Raw genomic sequence first — 25,617 nt, 5'->3', positions numbered from 1 at the left:
CTCTCCTGTGTCCGCAGTCTCTGGTCATCTCCTGTCCTGTGTCCGCAGTCTCTGGTCATCTGTACTGTGTCCGCAGTCTCTGGTCATCTCCTGTTCTGTGTCCGCAGTCTCTGGTCATCTGTACTATGTCCGCAGTCTCTGGTCATCTCCTGTACTGTGTACGCAGTCTCTGGTCATCTCTTGTACTATGTCCCGAGTCTCTGGTCATCTCCTGTACTATGTCCGCAGTCTCTGGTCATCTCCTGTACTATGTCCGCAGTCTCTGGTCATCTCCTGTACTGTGTCCGCAGTCTCTGGTCATTTCCTGTAATATGTCTGCAGCCCATTGGTTCAGAATATTTTTTTCTTGTTTTTCTCCTCTAAAACCTAGGCGCGTCTTATGGAGCAAAAACGAATTATTGAAGCGCACACATTTATGTTAAAAGTATAGAAAGCTGAAACCTCTAATGTGTGCCTGCCATCTAGTGGATAATTAGTAACCTTACAGTTGTCTCTTCCTTTCCCTCCTGGTTGCCAATAGAAATGCAAACAAACAGTGCAGTCTATGTGTGTGTAGAAAAGTTTGTATATGACAACAGAAATGCCGGCACCTAAAAAGAAACTAAAGAAGAAAACTATTAAAAAATCGTCCTCTTCTAAAGAACTCCAAGTAGAAAAGCCTCTGTTTGCATTCACACTGACTCCCAGGCCAGTCCCAGGAGAAAAGGTATGCATAATCTATCCAAATATTATTCAGTGCTGGTTATAGTAGATTTAGAAAATACACATAAAAAGATGTGAAATTTATAATATCAAATTTGTAATAGCAAAACAAACAATATTTCTTTTTGAAAATCCATTATATTATAGCATTGATGTATTTTCTGATATTTAGCTACAACCCTAAAATATGTATATTACTACAAAAATACTATAAGGTGAATGTTAACAATATTTTACAATTATTAACAGTATTAACAATATATATTTGCAGTAACATCCCATACAAATTGAGGTATTTTCATAGTAATTACAATCCAATTTAAGCTTAAACTGGGTACAAGTGTAAAGTTTTTTTTTTTTTCGTTAAACTCAGAGGGCAGAATGAAAAAAAACTGAGAGGTTGCCATATAGACTAAGCAATGTTAGTGCGGCAATCTCCCGAACTGAGCTCTTGTGTTCTGACAGCCCCCACCCGCCAGAACACACTGATCAGTGATTGGCTATTGGCTGCCTGCACTGATTGAATGCTGGTTTTCCAACATGCTCGTTTGACAAAAGCTGGCTGTAAGGCCTGCTTCTGTCAGACAGGGAGCTGTACACGCAGGCCAAACGTTGGCTCATTCCAGCCAACCTTACCATTTTCGGACATTTTTCAGCCCATGTGTACCGAGCCTTACTTGACAATTTTCCTTTCATGCTGTGAGTGCTGCCAGTGATGCTGCCTCTCTGTTGATCTTCTCTTTCAACACCTTTCTGTATTCCCTGCATGCATTGCAGCTTCTCCTCTGCTGTTTACATTAAATTTCTAAGGACTACATATCCCATGGTACGTTGCTACCTGCAATCAGTATTTCCTGTACTGACTCCACCTCCTGAAACTCCTCCTCTCAGCACTTCTGTAAAGCAGAAGGCAAGCTCTGTAAAATGGGTGACACAGCAGTGTCTACAAACATAAAAATGGCTGCACTGCCTCTACTGAAAATGTTGTGGATAAATAAATAAACACCCTACTGCATAAAGAGTCCCTACAAATGTGCATATACTTCAAGGTCCTATGGGCTGACAATTCTATCCCTCCTCCCCAGTGACTCAATCATAAATAAAAACAAATCAAATGTATTAGATAAGTGTATTAAATAAATGTGTATGTGATATTTATCGACACCTATTAAATTGTGCTTAGTGTATCTAATATATTCAATAAATATATATATTAATCAAAAAACTGCTGCCACTTTAAACAAACCATAATAAATGAGTGAATAAAACAACACATAAAGTGTTATAGTGGCACTAAAGTAGCCTCCCTAGCGGTCTGATTATGTCAATATTTCTGTGCTCAAAGCGGTACTTTTTTTGCATGGAAATATGTAGTTATTTTATTGTAGGCCTGTAATTTTTAGGAATAACTCACTGAAATCTGTCCGAACAAGAGTCTAGTAAACATCCCGGGTTTGTTAAAATTTGAAACATGAAATCATAAATTATAATTTAATAAATAATCATAAAAAATAATAATATAACAATAAATTTAATTCAATAATATAATCAAACCAAAAACACTGAAATTTTAAATAAGTTTGCACATCACTGAGCAAAATCGCAAAATCGTTTTCAGTGTCTGATAACGAATTTCCCCACGAATCATTATCACTCAATTCTGCAAGTAGTTCTAATTTACTATCGCTGTTCTCTAGCTGGTCTAAAACCGCTTTTGACCTAAAATGACGCTTTTTGGACGCCATGGACGTTTCTCAGTTTCCAGGCAGAAAGAACGGTAAAAATGCAGGCAGGGCACAGGACAAAGCACTAGGGACAAAATGTATGTGAAATGGTTTGATACAGTAATGTTTTACTATGTGATTTTAGTGTGTTTAGTGAATGTCACTTTTCGACCATTTTAAATTTCCCGCCAGTTCTGTCCCCATACATCCTGACGTCGCAGGGAATGGAACCCTGCGACGTTCCGGAGGACATTGCCGAAGGGCATCGGCCGGAGGACATTGCCGGGGACGCTGCAGGGGGGGCATTGCGGGAGCGCAGGACAAGGTAAGTGCAGAAGGGATCCCGGAGCAACGCTCCGTGCAAGGTATTCCCGAGTGTAGCTCAGGGTTACCGCTTGTGGTGCTGAAACTTTACTCCGAGCTACACTCAGGAATACCTCCAGGGAGGTTAATAGTGATAGGGTGATATAGTGAGTATAACACAATAATATGTGAATAAATCAAAAAAATTATATTAATGATTTACTGTGAGTACAGAAATTATATATAATAATCCAAAGTCCACATAAATTGTTCCTCCTTCTTTGGAATCCACCACATGCTGTCTAATAATAACCAGATGCATCAAAGTGTCCCCCACATGGATGTGCACTCGCCAATAGTTGTTGCCTCCCACTTTCGTGGTTGGCAAAACAGGCTTCAAAGAATAATTCTCCAAATATAAGCGGATTATAAAAAAATGGGGTACAACCATCATGGAGGCATTCAAACTATTAAGGATTCCATACATTCCAATGCTTGTATCATGCAAGCATGATATTCCCCTTTTTCATGATCACCATGTAAAACAAAAAGCAGAGAGGCGCTCCAATGGTGTAGTATTAAAACCAAGATCCTTTATTAATCCAAATCGACATTACTCACAAGCAAACTGTAGTAAAAAGCCCAGTATCATATTACTGAATAAGCCTGGAATGACAGAAGACCGTGGATGCTCTCACCACCTTCAGATTACTGTTCACTGACGCCGTCGCATCACTTCCGGTTCTGGTGAACGTCACTTCCGGTCGCCGCATCATCACGCCCTGTCGCGTTTTGTCACTTCCAACTTACTCATAGAGTGAAATAAATAAAAACCAATATGCATATTCAACGTGCTCAAACGACAATAGTCCTAAAAATAGCATATATACAATGCCATCAAACTGTGTATACGCTAAGTTTATATGAAACCAATGTGTATGTATATTAAAGTCCCAATAATTGTGCAAACATATGAACATTCCAAAGAAATTCCAAAAAAAAAAACCCTATCCGCATCAAGTATAAATACTAAGTGATACAGTAGTAAAACTTCTTATCCATAGCAATTCTTTGTGCGTAGTGCTCCAATTAGTGCTCCCCCTCCAGAGCCCCACTCACCACAGATAACTAACCACTTTGAATGGTAGGTAAAATATTGCATTAGATGTTGCAGCGCTCTCCTGCAGGAAAGTTGGCCGTTTGTGTGGTCTTGATACCTCTACACGCTGATGACGGACTCTATATATGGAAACGCCTCTAGACCAATCGTTTGCGAAAACTCCTCCAGAACATCCACAGTACTCCTCCACCACTGGGAAACTTCCATAGCGTAACACCTTACTTATTAGGTAAAAAACACTTAAAATTGCACTTACATAAAAACCATGTGTATGGCACTTTAAATCCCAGCAAAAAGCACTTCCTTCTCAGAAGACAAGTGTAACTCTATCACTGCCTACTCACAGCTCATAGTGGTTACTGTACGTGTCACAGAATTCAAGGAAATAAATGTGTGGGGATGTTGTGAAGTTTACAAAGTTCAAGCTTAAAGTGGCAGTAAACTATTTTTTTTAATTTTACATACAGTTAAGGTTATAATAAAGCTTACCTGTAGGTAAAATGAATATCTCCTAAACGTGCGCCGTTTAGGAGATATTCTCTCTTTTTTTAAACCTGCGCACGCGCTCTGAAGGAACAGCATATCCATGCCATTCCTTCAGAGCTGTGTGTCATGGCCCGGGACTCCCGCGTGCATGTGCGGGAGTGACGTCATCGCGGTCCGGCCTGTCAGATTGCCGGAGCTTGAAAACCTGGAAGGAAGATGGGTGAAGATGGAATCCTCTACAGCGGTGATAGCACGCCACTGGAGGGCTTCATTTTAAGGTAAGTTTTACATAATGTGCTAGTATGTGATGCATACTAGAACTTTATGACATTACCTTGCAGGGGACTTTTTTTTCCCCTTTACTGCAGTTTACTACTGCTTTAATTAGATTAATAGTGTAATAATTCAAATACAATGTGGAACTTAATATATGATTTTGACTGTTGTCCATATATATGCTTTCATCTCTAGACTAGTTGCTAATACTGAAATTACCAAAATAAAAAATTATATGTATAAAGGAGTTCTTAAAGAACTAGGACCACAAAGAAAGGTCTCTTGGGTCTCTCTACCTTCCTTGTTACCCTTACAGTAATCTAATCCTCTTTATAAAAACTATTTTCCTTAAAACCAACGCTGTCTCAATCAAGAATTCCAGAATCAACTTCAACAACTTAATATGTATATTATGTTCATTTATTTATAACCCTAAACCTTACACTAACCCTCCTTATAACCCCTACATTAATCCTCCCTGGGACCCTAACCATTACACAAACCCCCGCAGTAACCCTCCCGGAAACCTTCAAAAGAATCCTCCCTGCAACCCAACCCTTACACTAATCCTCCTAATAACCCTAACACTAATCCTCCCTGCAACCCAACCCTTACACTAATCCTCCTAATAACCCTAACACTAATCCTCCCTGTAACCCTACCCCTACACTAATCCTCCTAATAACCCTGACACTAATCCTCCCTGTAACCCTACCCCTTCACTAATCCTCCTAGTAGCCCTGACACTAATCCTCCCTGTAACCCTACCCCTACACCAATCCTCCTAGTAACCCTGACACTAATCCTCCCTGTAACCCTACCCTTACACCAATCCTCCTAATAACCCTAACACTAATCCTCCCTGTAACCCTACCCCTACACCAATCCTCCTAGTAACCCTGACACTAATCCTCCCTGTAACCCTACCCTTACACCAATCCTCCTAGTAACCCTAACACTAATCCTCCCTGTAACCCTACCCCTACACCAATCCTCCTAGTAACCCTGACACTAATCCTCCCTGTAACCCTACCCTTACACCAATCCTCCTAGTAACCCTAACACTAATCCTCCCTGTAACCCTACCCCTACACCAATCCTCCTAGTAACCCTGACACTAATCCTCCCTGTAACCCTACCCTTACACCAATCCTCCTAATAACCCTAACACTAATCCTCCCTGTAACCCTACCCCTACACCAATCCTCCTAGTAACCCTGACACTAATCCTCCCTGTAACCCTACCCCTACACTAATCCTCCTAGTAACCCTAACAATAATCCTCCCTGTAACCCTACTCTTACACTAATCTTCCTAATAACCCTAAAACTAATCCTCCCTGTAACCCTACCCCTACACTAATCCTCCTAATAACCCTAACACTAATCCTCCCTGTAACCTCAACCCTTATACAAACCCTCACACTAATTCTCTCTAAAACCCTAACACTAACCCCTCCCTGTGTCACGCACCTGGATAGTGAGCCTGACTCCAGCTCAAGGACCGCTGATGGTGAGACAGCGGCCGCAGGGGCACGGTGGGGTATGAATGCCTGTGATCAGTCCAGTAATAGCTGGTAAGCGGATGTGTTGTAGGCCGGAGACAGGAAGCAGGGTTTTGATGCAGCCGTACTGGATGGATGGATACCCGAGAACAGTGTACTGAGGATGCAGGGTCAGACGAGTCGGGTTCGGTATTGGTCAGACAGATCAGGCTTAAGCGGCAGGAGGAAGAGTAGTCAGGTCACAGGCCATTTCAGCAGCGGAAGGCAGGAGCCTAGACAGAAGGGTAATCCAAGGCAAGCCAGAGGTCAGGGCAGGTAGTGGTCAAGCGGAGGTCAGGAACAAGCCGGTTCAGTATCGGGAGACAATCACAGGAATCAGGGAACACAAGCAGGGATAAGACCATATGGCAATGGGACAACTACTGCAGCCAGTTTAAATAGGCCTTTTGGCACCAGCATTAGTGACAAGCACGCACCTGTATGCGCGAGTGCGCATGCGCGCGCACACGTGTGAGCACCTATGTCCAAGCAACTGCACATCTGTTTGGTTCGCAAGGACTGCGCATGAGCATATTTGCGTGCATATTTGTGCGCCGCGGAACTTTACCTGCACCTGACACCCTGTAACCTTAATCATTGCACTAATAATGACACTAGCCCTCCCTTTAACATAGTACCCTTTCTGTAGCCATCTCATTATAAAAATAGTCATAACAAACAAGTAACGCCAAAAACTAAATACAATAGGCAACTGACATAATACAAATATGATGTATTTTATGTTATAGTTGTTCATAAAAATGTGCATGCCTATATTTGTAGAAAACAATAAGGAAAAAATAGTCCTTTTAAAGTAAACTTGTATATTAAAAATCTTTTAAAAACGTTGCTAAATTAACATAACATTAACATGAAAGGGACCTTGGCCATGGAACTCCATAATGACATTTAATATCCTAAAATGTTATCTTAGAGTTGCTTATCATTTTATTTAATGCTACTGATTTTCTTCTTCATCTTAGCTGCTGTCAGCTCTTCAAGAATGGGGGAATGGACATCAAATAGCTGTCATGTCAAATTCGGTTGAAGATACAGAGAGAAGGGCATCAATAAAGAACACAAAAGATTTAGAGCTTGTTTTCAAATGTGTAAATTCAAGTAACACTGGGTAAGTGAACTACCATATGTAGCACTACCTCTTTAGGAGTTTCTAAAGTGTTGGGTCCCCCTATAGTTCTGCACAGCCAGGCAACACACATTTCCACACCAACTTGTACTCAGGAATCAGTAACCAGTCCTTGAGCTTGTTTTTTGATATTTATTAGAGGGGTTTCAATTTGGATAGGGTAAGGGGTGTACGGGACGCCCAATTGAACTGAGAAACAGAGGAAAACGTCCTGAACTATGTTCAGTGGTTACAGACATCGGTCTCTTCTGGAGAGCTAGCCAGCATCTCCTGTAGTACTTCCTCTTCTTTTCCCAGCTGTCTGGAGGAATCCCTGAGCAGCGGATCCAGTGTCTGCCACGTAAATATTGAAACAGTCTTTGGTGGCAAGCTAATCCAGCTTCCAACTAGAGTGCCTCCTTCCCCTATCTGGCGCAGGGGGTGCAGGTGTACTCATTAAGTCCTTCTCCTGTGTTGCTGTTGGGTTGGTGGCTGCTACCAGACCTTCTAGCTGGGCCGTTCCTTCCCTGCCACACAAATGGTCCTCTCTCGGGGGGCCAATGAAGTCCTAAACTTTCAGCCTTCCCAGGTATTTCTGCCTGGAAGGGAGCCCCCCTCCCATCTGGGCTCCCTTCCAGGCTCCTGCTCCTCAGCCTCACATCTTCCTTTTCCACCTGAACTCTCCTGCTGCTGAGCAAGCTCCGTTGCTCTTAAAGGTTATCCTGGCCCCTTACCAAGCCTCCTGTTGGGGATTGGCCAGGATCCTTCAAGAGTAAAGACTAGCCACTCCTCAGATCCACCCATTGCTTCTAGACCTTTCTCCAAAATTATAGAGCAGAGGGAAATTCCAGAGGGCTGGTCTGCAGAGCCTCTCAGCTCTGACCATAATTTGACCCCTGCTAGCTATCACACCCAGGTTGCTACTCAGCCGTCCTTGCTAAAATTGGAGTCTAGCCCCCCCAACTGACTATGAGGGTGATACACATATATACAGTAAGTACACAATTCCAACACATTTGGGACCACAGATTTCTTTTGACCACCTTGGTTCAAACTTAAAGAAAAACTCTTATGAGCATTACAAAATTAAAAATAGGTCCATACATTCATGTCTAAATACCTGTATTAGACTCTCCAATAAAAGAAGCCTGCTTTTTCCCCGATGGCAGCTTGATTTGTGGGCATAACTAACATTAAGCTCAGTTGCCATTGCCCCCAGTGCAGTAAGGGCATCTGGGGTAGCCCACCCAGTTCTGTTCTGCCCCTTCTGTCTTTTCATTGTTCACTAGGATGTAGGCAGCCAGGCTGCACAGGGCTTGTTAGGACACAGGTGTCTGGGCCACACAGCATCATTGGCTGTAAGGATTCAGGCAGCCAGGCCACACAGCCTCTTTGGCTGTTGTGGTGCAGGCAACTGACCACCTGCACCTTGGAAAAGCATGATGCTGTGCCATCTGACTGCCTGTATCCTAATAACCAGAGGCGCTGTGCAGTCTGGTCGCCTGTGTCCTAGCAACCAATGATGCTATGTGGCTCAGACGTCTGCATCCTAGCAAACAATGATACTGTTTGGCCCAGCTGCCTGCATCCTGTGGTCAAAGGAAAAGATAGAAGGGGTGAAACAGGGAATGTGACACACCTCCTCCCTCTGCATACCTAGTGTTGGTGAACTTCAGGTAAGTGCCTAGTTCCCAAGACATGTGCTGTCAATCAGAGCTAATAAACATTTGTCTCCTTGCTAGTTGTGTGGTCTAACAGCAGTAGAAGGAAGTGGTGTATGGTTTCGGCCATTTTATCCCAGCAATAACACAACCTAGAACAGATGCTAGATGCATTTTCATGCATAGTCAGCTCACTCAAAATTAGTATTTTAGGTATAGGTGTAGTCTGGTAGAGTCTGGCTTCTTATATCTTTCATACTTCAACAGAGGGATCACCGGCCATATTTGGGCATCCACTTTGCATTTTCCAATTACTCTTTTGTAGATCGCTCTAATATAAAATAAATGTAAAAAATCCATCATGGACAATATAAACCCTTTCATAAAATGCCACAGCATATGTGCAGACCAAGGAACTCAACTGTAGATATCTTAGATAATCTTTTAGAGATGCAAAACAATTAAGTGGTTTAGCCCCTCAGCATCTACTAAGCATAGAATGGGGAAGTGACAAGGTTTAGCCATGGAACGCATGTAGCACTTACCCCCTGAGGATCTTCCTTGCTGGCACAGAGGCTGCCAGTCACAAGCACAATCTCACGCACACTAACAATAATGGCCCTGTCTAGGGAATGTCTTTTTATTATTTATTGCTGCGCTTTAACAGGAGAGAGGTGTAAGGTCACAAAACGATAACAGCAATTCATGGGAGAACAAGCTTTTTAGTTGAAAATCCTTACAGGAGCAGGCACACACTACAGTCCCAAACAAGGTCTTACCCACAATGTCCCAGGAGCTATCTGACACCCAGCATCCACAGGTAGATCCTCAGTAAGGGACATAAAAGATCCTTTTACAGATCCAAATTTCAGGACATTGTCCTTCAGCAAAGAATCTCTTAGCAATCTTCTCCAGGTCCTCAGTCCAGCTAATTCTGAGGCCCAGGCTGCAAATGTATGTCTCATTAGCTATCTCCCTAGGGCAGCAGTCCCAGAGGAACCAGAGCTCTCCCTGGAGAAGAAAGAACACTCTGGAAAGGCCTCCCAAACATTTATCACCTCCCCAGCCACCTTTTGGAAGCCTCCTTCCAGGGATTGGCTGGGGCATGATAAATATTCATATTGGCCATACTTTAACTGTCCCTGCACTATATTCTGGAAGCTTCTACCAGTAGCAGGGGGAGGAATCAAATACCCAGCTTAGGAAACCCTGAACAGACAAAAACTGCTTCTGTCACAAGTTAGCCTGCAGCCTCTTGTGTGTTTATTCTTACCTCTTTGCTGCTCTTGATTCCTTCACATGTGTGTTTGTCTGTGCTCACCTGTGGGCGTCGTCTGCTATCCTCTGGGCTTTATGTCCTTCCCTTCTATCACTTCCTGGGCCGCCTCCCAGCTGGCTTGTCTATTTAAGACATGCTCAGTCTGTACAGCTTTGCCTGAGCAACGTCTTGTTGTTGGAGCTCCCTTGTGTTACTACTATGAATCCTATATAGTCTATCTGTGTACCGACCCCGGCTTCGTTCCTGACCAGGGGCGGACTGACCATTTGGAAACTCGGGCACTGCCCGAGAGCCCGGGGTCAGTAGGGGGCCCCATGAGATGCCTCTGGTACCTTTTTCATAGGCTTTTTTGAGCTTGGGCAAGGACACAGGGGCCCCATGATCCCCTATTTGCCCGTGGGCCCCATGAGTTGTCAGTCTGCCTCTGTTCCTGACCCTGCTTGTTTTCCGCCTGTCCTGACCTCGGCTTGCCTACTGGATTCCCTGTGTCTTCTCCCGTTGTACCCTGCTCCCGCTAGCGGTCTCCTCTACCTCAGCTGGGTATACCGGGGGGCCGTGACCTGGTCCCAGCCTGCTGCAAGTCCATCCCCACCATCAGGGGCCCTGATGAATAAGCAGGCTTAGACTCCGCACCCTGGGGAACCCCAAGTTGTGGATCAAGAGCTCACTACCACAGGTGCTGACAGTTTGCTCAGGCCATGAGCTCCTCAGAGACACCGTGGCCTCTCCTGGAACAACTTCAGGGTTTGGCGCAGAGAGTCAATGTCCAGCAGGCCTATCAAGAACAGATTGTGCACTGTCTGCAGGAACTCTCCTCCCGGTTGGATCAGCTACAGGCTGTGTCCACTTCCTCACCCTCTGCTTCGGCTTCTGTTCCGGCCCCTGCTCCGGCTCCTGCTGTTCAACCTTCCGCTGTTCCCCCAGTGGAACACCATCCTTCGAGACTCCAGCTGCCTCCACCGCCTCACTTCTCTGGTGATCCCAAAGCTTGTCGAGGCTTCATCAATCAGTGCTCTATTCATTTTGAACTAGCAGCCGATCATTTCCCTACTGATCGTTCCAAGGTGGCATAGATGATTTCCCTCCTTTCAGGTGAAGCACTGGCTTGGGCCACACCACCGTAGGAGTGTCAAGACCCCACTATCTCCAGTCTCCCAGCCTTCCAGCAAGCTTTCCAGAAAACCTTTGATGTGCCCGGCAGGACTTCATCTGCTGCGGGGGCCCTTCTTCGGCTACGCCAAGGTAGCATGACAGTTGGTCAGTACACAGTTCAGTTTCGCACCTTGGCTTCGGAACTTGCATGGAATAATAAGGTCCTTTCTGCAACCTTTTGGCAAGGTCTATCAGACTGTATTAAGGACGAATTAGCCAGAAGAAACATACCCACCGTCCTGCATGACTTGATTGCTCTTAGCATCCAAATCAATGTCTGCTTCCAGGAACAAGAGCTGGAAAAGTCTGGTTCACATCACTCCCAAGTGGGTTCGTTGGCTCCTGTTTTCCACAAATTCCCTGAACCACCTACCTCAGCAGCTGGGCCGACTTCCGAGGAACCAATGCAGTTAGGCCGAACACGCCTCACTCCACAAGAGCGATCGCGTCGCCTAAGACTTGGTCTATGCCTTTACTGTGGGGCTAAGGGTCATGTAATTAAGTCTTGTTCGGTCCGTCTGGTAAACACTTTGAGGGAGGAGATCTAGACCAGAACCTGAACTCCACTTCCTTCCCTCGATTTGTTATACCTGTCTCCATCCATTGGGCTCTGAACTCGTATCAGGTTTCAGCTTATGTGGACTCTGGGGCAGCCGGAAATTTCATCGAACAATCCTTGGCCGCTGAATTGGGCATTCCTCGTGTTCCCTTGATGACACCCCTATCAGTATCTGCAGTTGATGGCTCTATCTTGGCCTTAGGACCTCCCTCCGCACTATCAGGCCTTCCAAGATGTCTTTTGTAAGAAAGCTGCTGGCTCTTTGCCACCTCACCGTCCTTATGATTGTGCTATTGACCTCCAACCTGGTCTTCTCCACCAAGAGGTAAAGTTTACCCTCTCTCCATTCCTGAGACTCAAGCCATGTCTTAATACGTCCAGGAGAATTTGCAGAGAATTTGCAGAAAGGATTTATCCGTAAGTCGAATTCTCCAGCTGGGGCTGGATTCTTTTTTGTGGAGAAAAAAGATGGTACGCTACGACCCTGCACGGATTATAGCAGTCTCAATGCTATCACCGTTAAGAATCGGTACCCGTACCCGTTACCTCTGATTTCTGAACTCTTGGACAGACTCCGAGATGCTCGAATTTTCACTAAGCGAGATCTCCATGGAGCATACATTCTGGTTAGGATCCATGAGGGTGATGAGTGGAAAACAGCTTTCAATACCAGAGACGGGCACTATGAATATCTTGTAATGTCCTTCGGCTTGTGTAATGCTTGAGCCGTCTTTCAGAACTTTGGTAATGACATTTTTTCTGATCTTTTGTATGTTTGTGTCATTGTCTATCTGGATGACATACTCATTTTTACTCTACATTAAGAAACTCATCATCAGCACATGTGTACTGTTCTCCTGTTCTTCGGGACCACCGCCTGTATGCAAAGTTGAAGAAGTGTCTCTTCGAACAAACCCAGGTTCCTTTTCTAGGCTACATAGTCACAGATAAAGGGCTGCTTATGGATCCTGCTAAACTCCAAGCCATCTCCAATTGGCCTCAGCCCTCTGGGTTGAAAGCTACACAGCGCTTCTTGGGATTCACTAACTTCTATCGCCAGTTCCTTCCTGACTATTCTTCACTGGTGGCCCCAATCACTTATTTGACTCAAAAGGGTTCCAATTCCAGAACCTGGCCTTCTGAGGCAGTCGACGCATTCCACAGACTAAAATCCACATTTCTCTCTGCATTGATTCTCATTCATCTGGACATTTTTCAGCATTTTTTCTGGGAGGTAGATGCTTCATCTTTGGGAGTGGGGCCGTCCTGCTCCAAATGCATGATGGTAAGCTTCGTCCTTGTGCCTTCTACTCTAAGAAATTTTCGGATGCTGAAAAGAATTACACTATTGGTGATCGGGAATTGCTGGCAATCAAGCTGGCACTGCAGGATTGGCGACATCTGCTGGAGGGATCCCCACATCGCATTCTAATTTATACTGATCATAAGAACCTCCAGTATCTCCAGTGCGTCCGGTGTTTGAACCCCAGACAAGAAAGATGGGCTCTCTTCTTTGCCAGATTTAATTTCAACATTACCTTCCGGCTTGGTTCCAAAAATGTCCATGTGGATGACTTGTCCAGATCATTTGACAGTGCTGATTCTGATCCAAGCTGAGAGATCCTGAGCAAATTCTGCACTTTGAATGGATGTAGTAGAAAGATGGATGCAGATAAACAGATACAACGTATGTAGGAGGATTTGTTTCATCTCTGTGTATCACCTGAGGTCAGTCACTTCACTGGGAACTGCAGGGAAATCGTATGGAGTGGGCACCGTCTTTTTGGCAGGAAATGCATGCTGTAAACCCGCTCAAGTGTGAACCTAGCCTAAAACAGTAAAAGCCCCAAAAATTGTGAATATAGTAATCCCATACAACTTGTGATATATACTAAACTTTGCACGGACATTCACTTTCACCACCATGGTTACAGTGCGAATAATATAAAAAAAAAATTAAATATGCAATATATACATAGAAAAATGAATAAAGCAAAATAAGTGTGTGTAGCCTGCTGCTAATAACAGGTATAAGCCCTCATAATTGAATATATAAATAACAAAGCGCTGCCCACTACTAAACATATGATAATAAACCACCAAAAAAGACCGTAAAATTCATAAAAAATAACTAATGTCCATAATCATCTTGCTTAAATTTCAAAGTGTAAACAAGGTGTATTCCACTATAAATAGTAAATGTATAATCTTCCAATACTGGTGCAGAAATCAGAATATCATGCTCCACTCCTGTGTTTCCACACTCACCAACAGCTGTGGACTCTAACGTGCAATGCTAGAAGTCATATGCATTTTTCCTGCAGATATCTTGGGGTTACTGGAACTTGTAGTTCTCCCTACTGGTCACTGCTCCTCTACACTGGCAGTAAACTGTAAATATCTTAGCATTGCTGGGACGTGCAGTCCTCCTTGCTGGCCAGCTCTCCTCCACACTGCAGGGAGGCTTCAGATGTCTTGGGATTGCTGGGACTTTTAGTCCTCCTTATTGCACACCTCTCCTCCACACTTTTAAGACCCAATATCTGGTGTGCTAACACATGTAAATGTAATGGCAAGAAAGGCCCATAGAGCGTAATCCCATTATTAAACTTTTGCACAAAATTGGTTACACTCGCTTAAAAACAGTAGAAAAAAAGAACAGAATCACTGGACAGCAATATAAAAAGGGGCTTTAAAGGCCATTAGTTAACCAAGCATTTTCAATTACATCAAAACAAGGACCCTTAACCACTAGCCTACAGGGCACTTGTACCCCCTTCCTGCCCAGGCCAATTTCCAGCTCTCAGCGCTGTCACACTTTGAATGACAATTGCGCGGTCATGCAACACTGTACCCATATGGAATTTTAATCATTTTTTTGTGACAGATAGAGCTTTATTTTGGTGGTATTTAATCACCTCGGGGTTTTTTATTTTTTCTTAAACAAACCAAAAACCACTGAAAATTTTGAAAAAAAAAGTTTTTTCTTAGTTTTTGTTATAAAATTTTGTAAATAAGTGATTTTTCTCCTTCACTGATGTACGCTAATGAGGCTGCAGTGATGAGCACTGATAAGATGCACTGATGGACACTTATAGGTGGCACTGATGGGCATTGATGAGGAGGCACTGGTAGGTGGCACTGATGGGCATTGACAGGCATCACTGATGGGCACTGAAAGGCAGCACTGATAGGCGGCACTGATAGGCGGCACTGACTGGCACTGTTAGGCGGCACTGACTGGCACTCTTAGGTGGCACTGACTGGCATTGATAGGCAGCACTGACTGGCACTGATAGGTGGCACTGACATGCACTGATAGGCGGCACTGACTGGCACTGATAAGTGGCACTGACTGGCACTGATAGGTGGCACTGATTGTCATTGATAGGTGGCACTGACTGGCACTAATGGGTGACACTGAAGGGCAGCTCAGATGGGCACTGATTTGTGGCATTGATGTGCACTGGTATGCACTGATATGTGGCATTGTGGCACTGATGGGCACTGGCACGTGGCACTGTTCAGCTGGAACTGATGGACTATGACAGGTGGCACTTCTGGGGCCACACTGATCATCAGGGCACACTGATCATCCGTGCCATGATGATCAGTGTACATGTCCCCTCCGCGGAAAGCCGATTACCGGCTCTCCTCTCCTCACGAGCTGTCAGCGTGACAGCTCGAGAGGAGAGAAATGCCGATAACCGGCATTTCCCTGTTTACATGTGATCAGCTGTGATTGGACACAGCTGATCACATGACCGACTTGTGCATCTTTGGCTCTTTCCATGACCGGTGATCCCCTGTGTCCGAGGGACACAGAGCACCACCGATCACCGCGCTGCACGCTCCCTGAGCCGCGCATGCGCGGTGAGAATGGCAGGACGTCATATGACGTCCTATCAGAACGAGAGAACCACCTTGCGCCCGTCATTGGACGGGAGGTGGTTAAAGGTATCAATTTTGGGAAATCAAAAAGACCTTAAGGCACTGGCCAGGTGGAAATTTCAAAACAAATTTATCCAAGAGAGAAATTTTTGGATCTATAGAGCTAACACTTTGATCCCTAATGGTCTCAATGTAGATCTGGACTTGAATTGTTTCATTAGTAATCTGTACAGTTGATATATTTCTTGATACTGTTTTATATTGGTTATCTGTTTACATTTCCAAGTCTTACCCATAGCCACATTGCTCTGAATGTCCCTGACTTTGCCTGATCTTAGAGACTAAGCAGGTTCTGGCCTGGTTAGTGCTTGGATGGGAGACCGCCTGGGGCTACCAGGTGCTGTAAGCCTTGTGTGTTTGATATCACTGTGAAGATTCCTGAAATCAATCACATTTCTTTTCTTTCGTAGATTTCTTAATGAAATTGAAGTATACAATGCTCTAGAGTTACTTGGATTAGTAGTTAATAATGGAGGAAAAGAGCACATAAGGAAATTCATGGATTCAAACAATGGGTAAGTGATGGAAATGTGCAATGTTTCATACAACATCAAACAAGCTCACCTTAGAAGAAGGTCTTACCAAATCATCTTTCTGCTCTTGATGTTCAGTCCAAGTCATGTGGTGCGTAGGTAGAATAATGGCCTTTATACAGTAGGAAACAGTAATGCAAAAGTGTCATGTCAAGCAGTATTCTCACTTGCATTGTATTGTGCACTGTAACTGTTACCACTTCAGCACTTCATTATTGAAAAAAAGCAAATAATAATATTAAGAGGGCCTTTATCAATAATCTGTTACTTTTCTAATTCAGGATGGAAAGAGCATCCTCCTACCCACTAACACTTACCTTCACTACACATTTTTGCTGTTCCACTCACCTATGGGAGCAATAAATACCCAAGAATTCCAGGTATGAAGGAACTTGTGTATTCTCCATTTCCTCTCAAAATGCAGACCTTGGTCCTGAACTGCCATTCACTAGGCTCCAACACTGTCACATAATGGACTTTATCCCTCTGAAAACTCAAACACTGACTGTGCTCATACAGGGATTATACTTCTTCAGGCAAATCAAGTGGTGGGGAAGCATTTTAAAGTTAAGTATCAGTGTGTAGGCAGGTAGAGGTTCCTTTAAGGGTTGCCCCTCCTCCAAGTAGCGTTGTGACGTGGGGTGCCCCTTTAGAAGTAGGAGAAGCTTGGAGATGAAGGAGATTGCCTGGCACCACAGAAGAGAGAGAACAGCTGAAGGGTGCTTAGGCTTCCCTCCCCTTCGGGGACATTGCCTTTATGGACTTAATATGGGTTGTGAATACCTTAAATGGGATGAATTGATTGGACAATATCTGAAAGAACGAATGGACCAAAATTAATTTTGGATTAATTCGTTATGTTGGAGATTCTGATGGATCCACTTCCATCCAACCCAAGACAATAAGTAGGAATCATCTTCCAATTTCACTTTTATACCTTACTGTATTTATTGCAATATGTTTCTATTTAATATCTAGTACATTTTTTATAAAAATGAAAAATATTAATGCAAAATAAAAATGAATTGGCAGAGATTATCATTTTAACGTGTTAAAATGCAGATTGCTTATGCATCCTGAGTCATCCCTGCTAGTCCAAACCACAAAGAGAAATGGAATGATCTGATTGGGCGATATCCGAAAGAAAGCATGGAACAAAATTAATTTCAGATTCATTCATTACGTTAATTTATTACAGAGAGAAATGGAACGAGCTGACTGGACAATATCCGAAAGAACAAATGGAACTAAATTAATTTTGGATTCTTTTGTTATGTTCATTCATTACAAAGAGAAATGGAATGAGCTGATTGGACAATATCTGACAGAACGAATGGAACAAAATTAATTTTGGATTCATTTGTTATGTTATGATTCGGAGATTCTGATGGATCCATCTCCATCCAACCCAAACACAATATGTAGGAATCATCACCCTTTTTCACTTTTATAGCCTACTGTATTTATTGCAATATGTTTCCATTTCATATATAGTGCATTTTTTTTTTATAATAATGAAAAATGTTAATGCAAAATAAAAACAACATGGATCAGAAATTCAGGTCATTCATTATGTCGTTACATTATTTCGGATGCTTCAAACATTAACAAAAGGCCCAAATTATCGCATCATGTCATCCAAATGAAATTAATGAATATGAATTAATTTGTTGTTTTGTTATTATTTATTTCGGATACGCTGAAATTTGTTACTATTGTCATTCAGAGATTTGGATACTTCCGAATCTCCAAATAAAGAAAACCTAGTCTGAATTTCCATTCATACTGAAATAAATTGCACATGTCTACTTACCATTGGAAAGGACTGTTCTTTGTTTTATATATATATATATATATATATATATATTTATTAAATTTTTCTAGTACAAAAAAAAAGGACATCTTGATACATAAAAAATAGGACCAAAATACAAAACACGAATACCATATCAAAACCTAAATTCCCTTTACAGCACTCCCCCCTCCCCCCCGGAAAAGACTGTTCTGTGAAATGTGTTATCAGTAAAAGAAGTTTTGCTGCAATAAATAGCCTCAGTGTGATGCTCTAATACAGTAACGTAAGATTTATACAGAATTACAGAATACAGGAAATGCTTGGGAGACTGAAGATGTATTTTATTGGTGCAAGCGTGGTCAGATCTGGAGAGGGTAGCGATGAAAGAAAAAGAGTCACCTGCTTGATAGTGAGACAATATCCCCTTATATAGCTTGCATCAGGTGGCCCAGGCCTCATGTTTTATGAGCCACGGGTGGAAGGTTGGACTTCTGGACCTTCCTTCTGAACCACAGGTGAAACATAGGCATATGTCAGAATATTCCACATATAAAGGGGTTAATGTGTGCAGTGACCAGGATGAGAAGGAAAGGTCTAGAATCGGCATCCATTCACAAGAACAGTATGTGGTTTGGAATGAACATAACATGATGCCCTGATATGCTATATGTACAGGGAGGACCCAGCTGCATATGCCGGCCACCAGAAAGAAGCTGGGGCCCCTCACCACCAGTGGTTGGGTGGGAAGGGTATCTATCAACAGAACTTTGTTCTCATGTGAAATAAACAAGGTTAAAAAAGAACTCAAGCCAATTTCACTTTATTAAAAAACAATTTCCAATGAAAACCGCTTTTTATTTATTTTGAATGAGAGAAAGTGTAATCATACAGGATTGGAAACCTTGTCTGAAGGGTATTTTCCCCCATCCTCCCACTTGAGAAGTCTCCTTCTTAGGCACAAAAAGGAATGGTCAGCTGAGCCAGGCATTCAGTTTATGTGCAAGGCAACTAAAAGATTTAGAGCACGCACATCTAACTGCCCTCTCGTATTTTTGGCTAGCAATTACAACCTCAGGCTAACTGAAATGCTACATACTGTATATACTTAAAACTATATAGCAAGCAAAGTATTCAGAATGAAATTTAAACTTCAGTTTGTGTTGCAGCAGACCTCACACACCATATGTGTGAATTGACAAACAGGAAACAAAATTCGCAATCGCAACCAAGATATTTCCTTCCTAATTTTGTTGATCATGGTGTGGTGATCTGTGCTGAACAACCAATATAAAGACATGATTTTAAAATTCAATGTGAGATTGCTGAAAAAAAAGTACAGAAAAATACAACATTCTCTTAAAATTAGGTTGAGATAGTGAATAGATCGACTTTGGTGCTATTGCCATTAGTGACAGTAAATTCAGGAGTGAATAGAGAACCTAAATATTTTATAAGATAGATAATGATGGCCTTACATACAGACTTAAGTACAAACCCACACTTACCATGGGGTCACATACAGAATGTCAGACATTATGTTAAACAGCATCAAACCCAAAAACGAAAATTAACATCTTGCTATTTACTAATCCTTAGATGTGGTGGCTGCATTGGTTTTTTTGTTTAGACCTTTTCCCTTTATTTTACTTGGTGATCCAGTCTAAGCCCTGGTTCACACCAATGCGGTGCGGAATTCGCAGAGTTTTCTTTGTGAATTCTGCACCGCATCAGAATAGCAACCCAATCATGCGAACCGCTGCGGGTGTGTATGTTAAGTTAATAACACCCTGAAAGTGATCCGCAAAACGTGTTGCAATGTGCAGAATCGGATCACATAGGTGTGAATACCCATGCGATCCGATTCTAGTGTGGACCAAAAAAAGGGTCCTGCACCTTTTTTTGCGGTGCGATTGGAGCCATACAAAATGTTTGGCTCCAATCGCACCGCACACAAATCACATGTGATTTGCACAGGAATGCGGTGCAGTTCCTGTGCGAATCACATGCGATGTACCACACCGCATATATGTGAACCCTGGCTTAAGGTGTCTGCATTCTGGAGGAAGTAGTAAAGCAGACACCTTTGGACAGTAGCATTGTCAGTCTGGGGAGAGGGTAGTGTTAGGCTAGCAGATTTAGATGGACATGACTAACAAATTCAAGCTGCTATAGCTGCTGGCAGTGATCACTGTATTCTGATAAAATTACATAGTTACATAGTTAGTCTGGCTGAAAAAAGACAAAAGTCCATACAGTTCAACCATTAAAAAAAAAAAGTTATAATCCTGTACCCACAGTTGATCCAGAGGAAGGCAAAAAAAACCCAGCAAAGCATGATCCAATTTGCTCCTGCAAGGAAAAAATTCCTTCCTGATCCCCCGAGACGCAATCAGATATTCCCTGGATCAACTTTACCTATAAATGTTATATCCAGTTATATTCTGTGTATCTAGGAAAGAATCCAGGCCTTTTTTAAAGCAATCCACTGAGCTGGCCAGAACCAACTCTTGAGGGAGTCTATTCCACATTTTCACAGCTCTCACTGTGAAGAAACCTTTCCGTGTTTGGAGATTACATTTCTTTTCCTCCAGACGTAAAGAGTGCCCCCTTGTCCTATGCGTTGACCTCAGGGTGAATAACTCTACACCAAGTTCGCTATATGGACCACTGATGTATTTATATATGGTGATCATATCCCCCCTTAATCTCCTCTTCTCAAGAGAGGATAAATTCAGTTCCTCTAATCTTTCCTCATAGCTGAGCTCCTCCATGCCTCTTATCAGTTTGGTTGCCCTTCTCTATACTTTCTCCAGTTCCCCAATGTTCTTTTTGTGAATTGGTGATGGCTGGGAAACTTCCTACTGACAGAATACAATTGAACAGCGGGAGGGATTCCCCCATCAACACTAACTGTATTGAAGGGGAAGCAACTTTCTTTCCTTCAAACTGTGGTTGATGGATAGAAAATTGTATAATGTATGGCCAACCTTATAAAACAGTACGAATAGTATGGTACATCTAAACTGGATACTGATATCAGATATATACAGAAGTTTGGTTTTGAGTGGAGTAATGTGATTTCTTGGCAGCACATGAAAAAGGTTAATATTTCATGCACCTTGTACCCTGATTATTAGATATACAGTCATGGCCGAAATTGTTGGCACCCTTGATATTTCTCCAGGAAATCATGTATTTCTCACGAAACGTATTGCATTAACACATGTTTTGCTATACACATGTTTATTCCCTTTGTGTGTATTGGGACAAAACAAAAAAAGGGAGGAAAGAAAGCAAATTCGACATAATGTCACACAAACCTCCAAAAATGGGCTGGACAAAAGTATTGGCACCCTTTCACAACTGCGGATAAATAAGAATGTTACAAGCATGTGATGCTCCTGTAAACTCACCTGGGGCAAGTAACAGGTGTGGGCAATATAGAAATCACACCTGAAAGCAGATAAAAAGGAGAGACGTTCACTTAACCTTTGCATTGTGTGTCTGTCTGTGCCACACTAAGCATGGACAACAGAAAGAGGAGACGAGAACTGTCTGAGGACCTGAGAACCAAAATTGTGGCAAAATATCAACAATCTCAAGGTTACAAGTCCATCTCCAGAGAACTAGATTTGCCTTTGTCCACAGTGCGCAACATTATCAAGAAGTTTGCAACCCATGGCACTGTAGCTAATCTCCCTGGTCGTGGACGGATGAGGAAAATTGATGAAAGATTGCAACGCAGAATAGTCCGGATGGTGGATAAGCAGCCCCAAACATGTTCCAAAGACATTCAAGCTGTCCTGCAGGCTCAGGGAGCATCAGTGTCAGCGCGAACTATCCGTCGACATTTAAATGAAATGAAACGCTATGGCAGGAGACCCAGGAGGACCCCACTGCTGACACAGAGACATAAAAAAGCAAGACTACAGTTTGCCAAAATGTACTTGAGTAAGCCAAAAGCCTTCTGGGAAAACGTCTTGTGGACAGATGAGACCAAGATAGAGCTTTTCGGTAAAGCACATCATTCTACTGTTTACCGAAAACGGAATGAGGCCTACAAAGAACAAAACACAGTACCTACGGTAAAATATGGTGGAGGTTCAATGATGTTTTGGGGTTGTTTTGCTGCCTCTGGCACTGGGTGCCTTGACTGTGTGCAAGGCATCATGAAATCTGAGGATTACCAAAGGATTTTGGGTCGCACTGTAGGGCCCAGTGTCAGAAAGCTGGGTTTGCGTCCAAGATCCTGGGTCTTCCAGCAGGACAATGACCCCAAACATACGTCAAAAAGCACTCAGAAATGGATGGCAAAGAAGCGCTGGAGAGTTCTGAAGTGGCCAGCAATGAGCCCAGATCTAAATCCCATTGAACACCTGTGGAGAGATCTTAAAATTGCTGTTGGGAAAAGGTGTCCTTCCAATAAGAGAGACCTGGAGCTGTTTGCAAAGGAAGAGTGGTCCAAAATTCCGGGTGAGAGGTGTCAGAAGCTTATTGATGGTTATAGGAAGCGACTGATTTCAGTTATGTTTTCCAAAGGGTGTGCAACCAAATATTAAGTTAAGGGTGCCAATACTTTTGTCCAGCCAATTTTTGGGGTTTTGTGTGACATTATGTCATATTTGCTTTTCTGCCTCTGTTTTATATTTGTTCCAATACATACAAAGGGAATAAACATGTGTATAGCAAAACATGTGTTAATGCAATACCTTTTTTGTGTGAAATACTTGATTTTCAGGAAAAATATCAAGGGTGCCAACAATTTCGGCCATGACTGTATTGTGGAGTGCATAGTGCTAGCACAGGGTTTTATGCATATATATTGCAGGGTTCATTGACTTAACATTTTTGGCACTGTACTGTATAACATAACTGTTTGATAGACCGAACTTTAAATGTAATTTAGTTAGAGTATGTCTCCCCTTCTTCCCCTTTCTGCACCCCCTTTCTTTCACTCTCTCTCCCTATCCCTGTCTCTCTCCTTTCTTCTCCCCTCTCCACACTTGTGGCACACTTGTAGTTAGGAGTATAGTGTATATAGAGTATAGTGTGGGTACAAGGACTGTGGTTCTGTATATGTGCATAGTGTATACAGTGACTATACTCAGCTTCTGTTTAATTGTCCTCCTTTAAGCCAATCCCACTGTTACGCACATTCCCGGCCATCACCATAGTTTGCCACGACCTGCTACACGCACCACAGGATTTGTTTTGCATCCTTCAGGTCCTTCCTAATCTTTGTCATGTTCACTGGTTTGATTTTTCATTGCAAGGCCAAGCAGATTACTTGGGAATCTCTCTCTGGGCAATGTGAAGTGGTATTTTTCTGTGCAGGCAACGTGCATCGGTCTCTCTCTCTCCCTCTGTGCAGGCAAAGTGGAGCAGTCTCTCTCTCTCTCTTTCTGTGGGCAATGTAAAACACTCTCTCTCTCTCTCTCTCTCTCTCTTTCTCTACGGGGGCAATGTGGAGCAGTCTTTCTCTCGCTATCTCTGCGCAGGCAATGTGAAGCGATCTCTCTCTCTGTGCGGGCAATATGGAGTGGTCTTTCTCTGTGAGCGGGCAATGTGGAGCAGTCTCTCTCTCTCTGTGTGTGGGCAATGTAAAGCAGTCTCTTTCTCTATGGAGCAATGTGGAGCAGTCTTTCTCTTTCTCTGTCTCTGTACTTGCATTGTAGAGCAGTCTCTCTCTCTCTCACTCTCTCTCTCTCTGTGGGCAATGGGAAGCTGTTTCTATCTGTGTGGGCAATGTGGAGTAATGTCTCTCTCTCTGTGCGGGCAATATGGAGCGCTTTCTCTGTGAGCGGGCAATGTAGAGCAGTCTCTCTCTCTCTGTCTCTCTTTCTCTGTGAGCGGGCAATGTAGAGCAGTCTCTCTCTCTCTCTGTCTCTCTTTCTCTGTGTGTGGGCAATGTAGAGCAGTCTCTCTCTCTCTGTCTCTCTTTCTCTGTGAGCGGGCAATGTAGAGCAGTCTCTCTCTCTCTCTGTCTCTCTTTCTCTGTGTGTGGGCAATGTAGAGCAGTCTCTCTCTCTCTCTCTGTCTTTCTTTCCCTGTGTGTGGGCAATGTAAAGCAGTCTCTCTATCTATGGAGCAATGTGGAGCCGTCTTTCTCTCTCTCTGCTGGCATTGTAGAGCAAGCTCGCTCTCTCTCTCTCTCTCTCTCTCTCTCTCTCTCTCTCTCTCGGCAATGGGAAGCTGTTTCTATCTGTGCGGGCAATGTGGAGTAATGTCTCTCTCTCTCTCTGTGTGGGCAATGTTGAGTGATCTGTCTCTGAGCAGGCAATGTGAAGCAGTCTCTCTCTGTGCAGGCAATGTGAAGCAGTCTCTCTCTGTGCAGGCAATGTGAAGCAGTCTCTCTCTGTGCAGGCAATGTGAAGAAGTCTCTCTCTGAGCAGGCAATGTGAAGCAGTCTCTCTCTGTGCAGGCAATGTGAAGCAGTCTCTCTCTGAGCAGGCAATGTGAAGCAGTCTCTCTCTGTGCAGGCAATGAGAAGCAGTCTCTCTCTGAGCAGGCAATGTGAAGCAGTCTCTCTCTGTGCAGGCAATGTGAAGCAGTCTCTCTCTGTGCAGGCAATGTGAAGCAGTCTCTCTTTCCATGTAAGGGCAATGTAGAGCAGTATCTCTCTCTCTCTGGGGGCAATGTGAACCAATCTCTCTCTGTGTTGGCAATGTGAGGCGGTCTCTCTCTCTCTTTCTCATTGTGGGCAATGTGAAGCAGTCTCTCTCTCTCTGTGGGCAATGTGGATCAGTCTCTCTGTGGGGAAGCAAAGCTGTCTCTCTCTCTCTCTCTCTCTCTCTCTCTCTCGCTCTCTGTCTGTCTGGAGACAGAAATGAACCACTTGCCCTCCTGAGGATTTATCTCCCTTCCTGACCAGGTCATTTTTTGCATTACGCGCTGCGTTACTTTAACTGACAATTGCGCGTTCATGCAACGTTGCACCAAAATTAAATTTTCGTCCTTTTTTTTCCCACAAATTGAGCTTTCATTTGGTGGTATTTGATCACTTGTGCGTTTTTAATTTTTTGCACTATAAAAAAAAGAGACAATTTTGAGGAAAAAACAATATTTTTTACTTTTTGCTATCAAACATGTCCAATAAAAAAATTTAAAAAATCAAATTTTATCATAAATGTAGACCAAAATGTATTCTGCTACATGTCTTTGCTAAAAAAAAAATCCCAATACATGTAAAGTAATTGGTTTATGTGAAAGTTATAGCGTTTACAAATGACGGTATAGATACTAGAATTTTTTTTTTTTACTAGTAATGACGGCGATCGGCGACTTAGAACTGACTTGATATCCCCAGTGACACCAATACAGTGATCAGTGCTAAAAAAGAAGCACTGACACTGTACTAATGACACTGGGCAGGAAGGGGTTAACATGAGGGGTGATCAAAGGGTTAAC

General features: G+C 43.1%; 1 protein-coding gene across 1 annotated transcript in view; it reads left to right on the top strand.

Moving 5' to 3' along the window:
* Positions 1-547: 547 nt before the first annotated feature.
* LOC149442359 (uncharacterized) overlaps positions 548-25,617 on the top strand; it is a 35,485-nt gene continuing 10,415 nt past the window's right edge. The window contains exons 1-3 of the mRNA XM_089656177.1: positions 548-706; positions 7,138-7,283; positions 16,293-16,397. Coding sequence (XP_089512303.1) covers positions 569-706; positions 7,138-7,283; positions 16,293-16,397 — 389 coding nt within the window. The 5' untranslated portion in view covers positions 548-568. The remainder of the gene's footprint in view (positions 707-7,137; positions 7,284-16,292; positions 16,398-25,617) is intronic.

The sequence above is a fragment of the Staurois parvus genome, unplaced genomic scaffold (assembly GCF_062004578.1).
Source record: "Staurois parvus isolate SC_StPar_1 unplaced genomic scaffold, SC_StPar_1.0 ptg000894l, whole genome shotgun sequence".
NCBI lineage: Eukaryota > Metazoa > Chordata > Amphibia > Anura > Ranidae > Staurois > Staurois parvus.
This window is presented reverse-complemented; position numbering and strand designations above follow the sequence as displayed.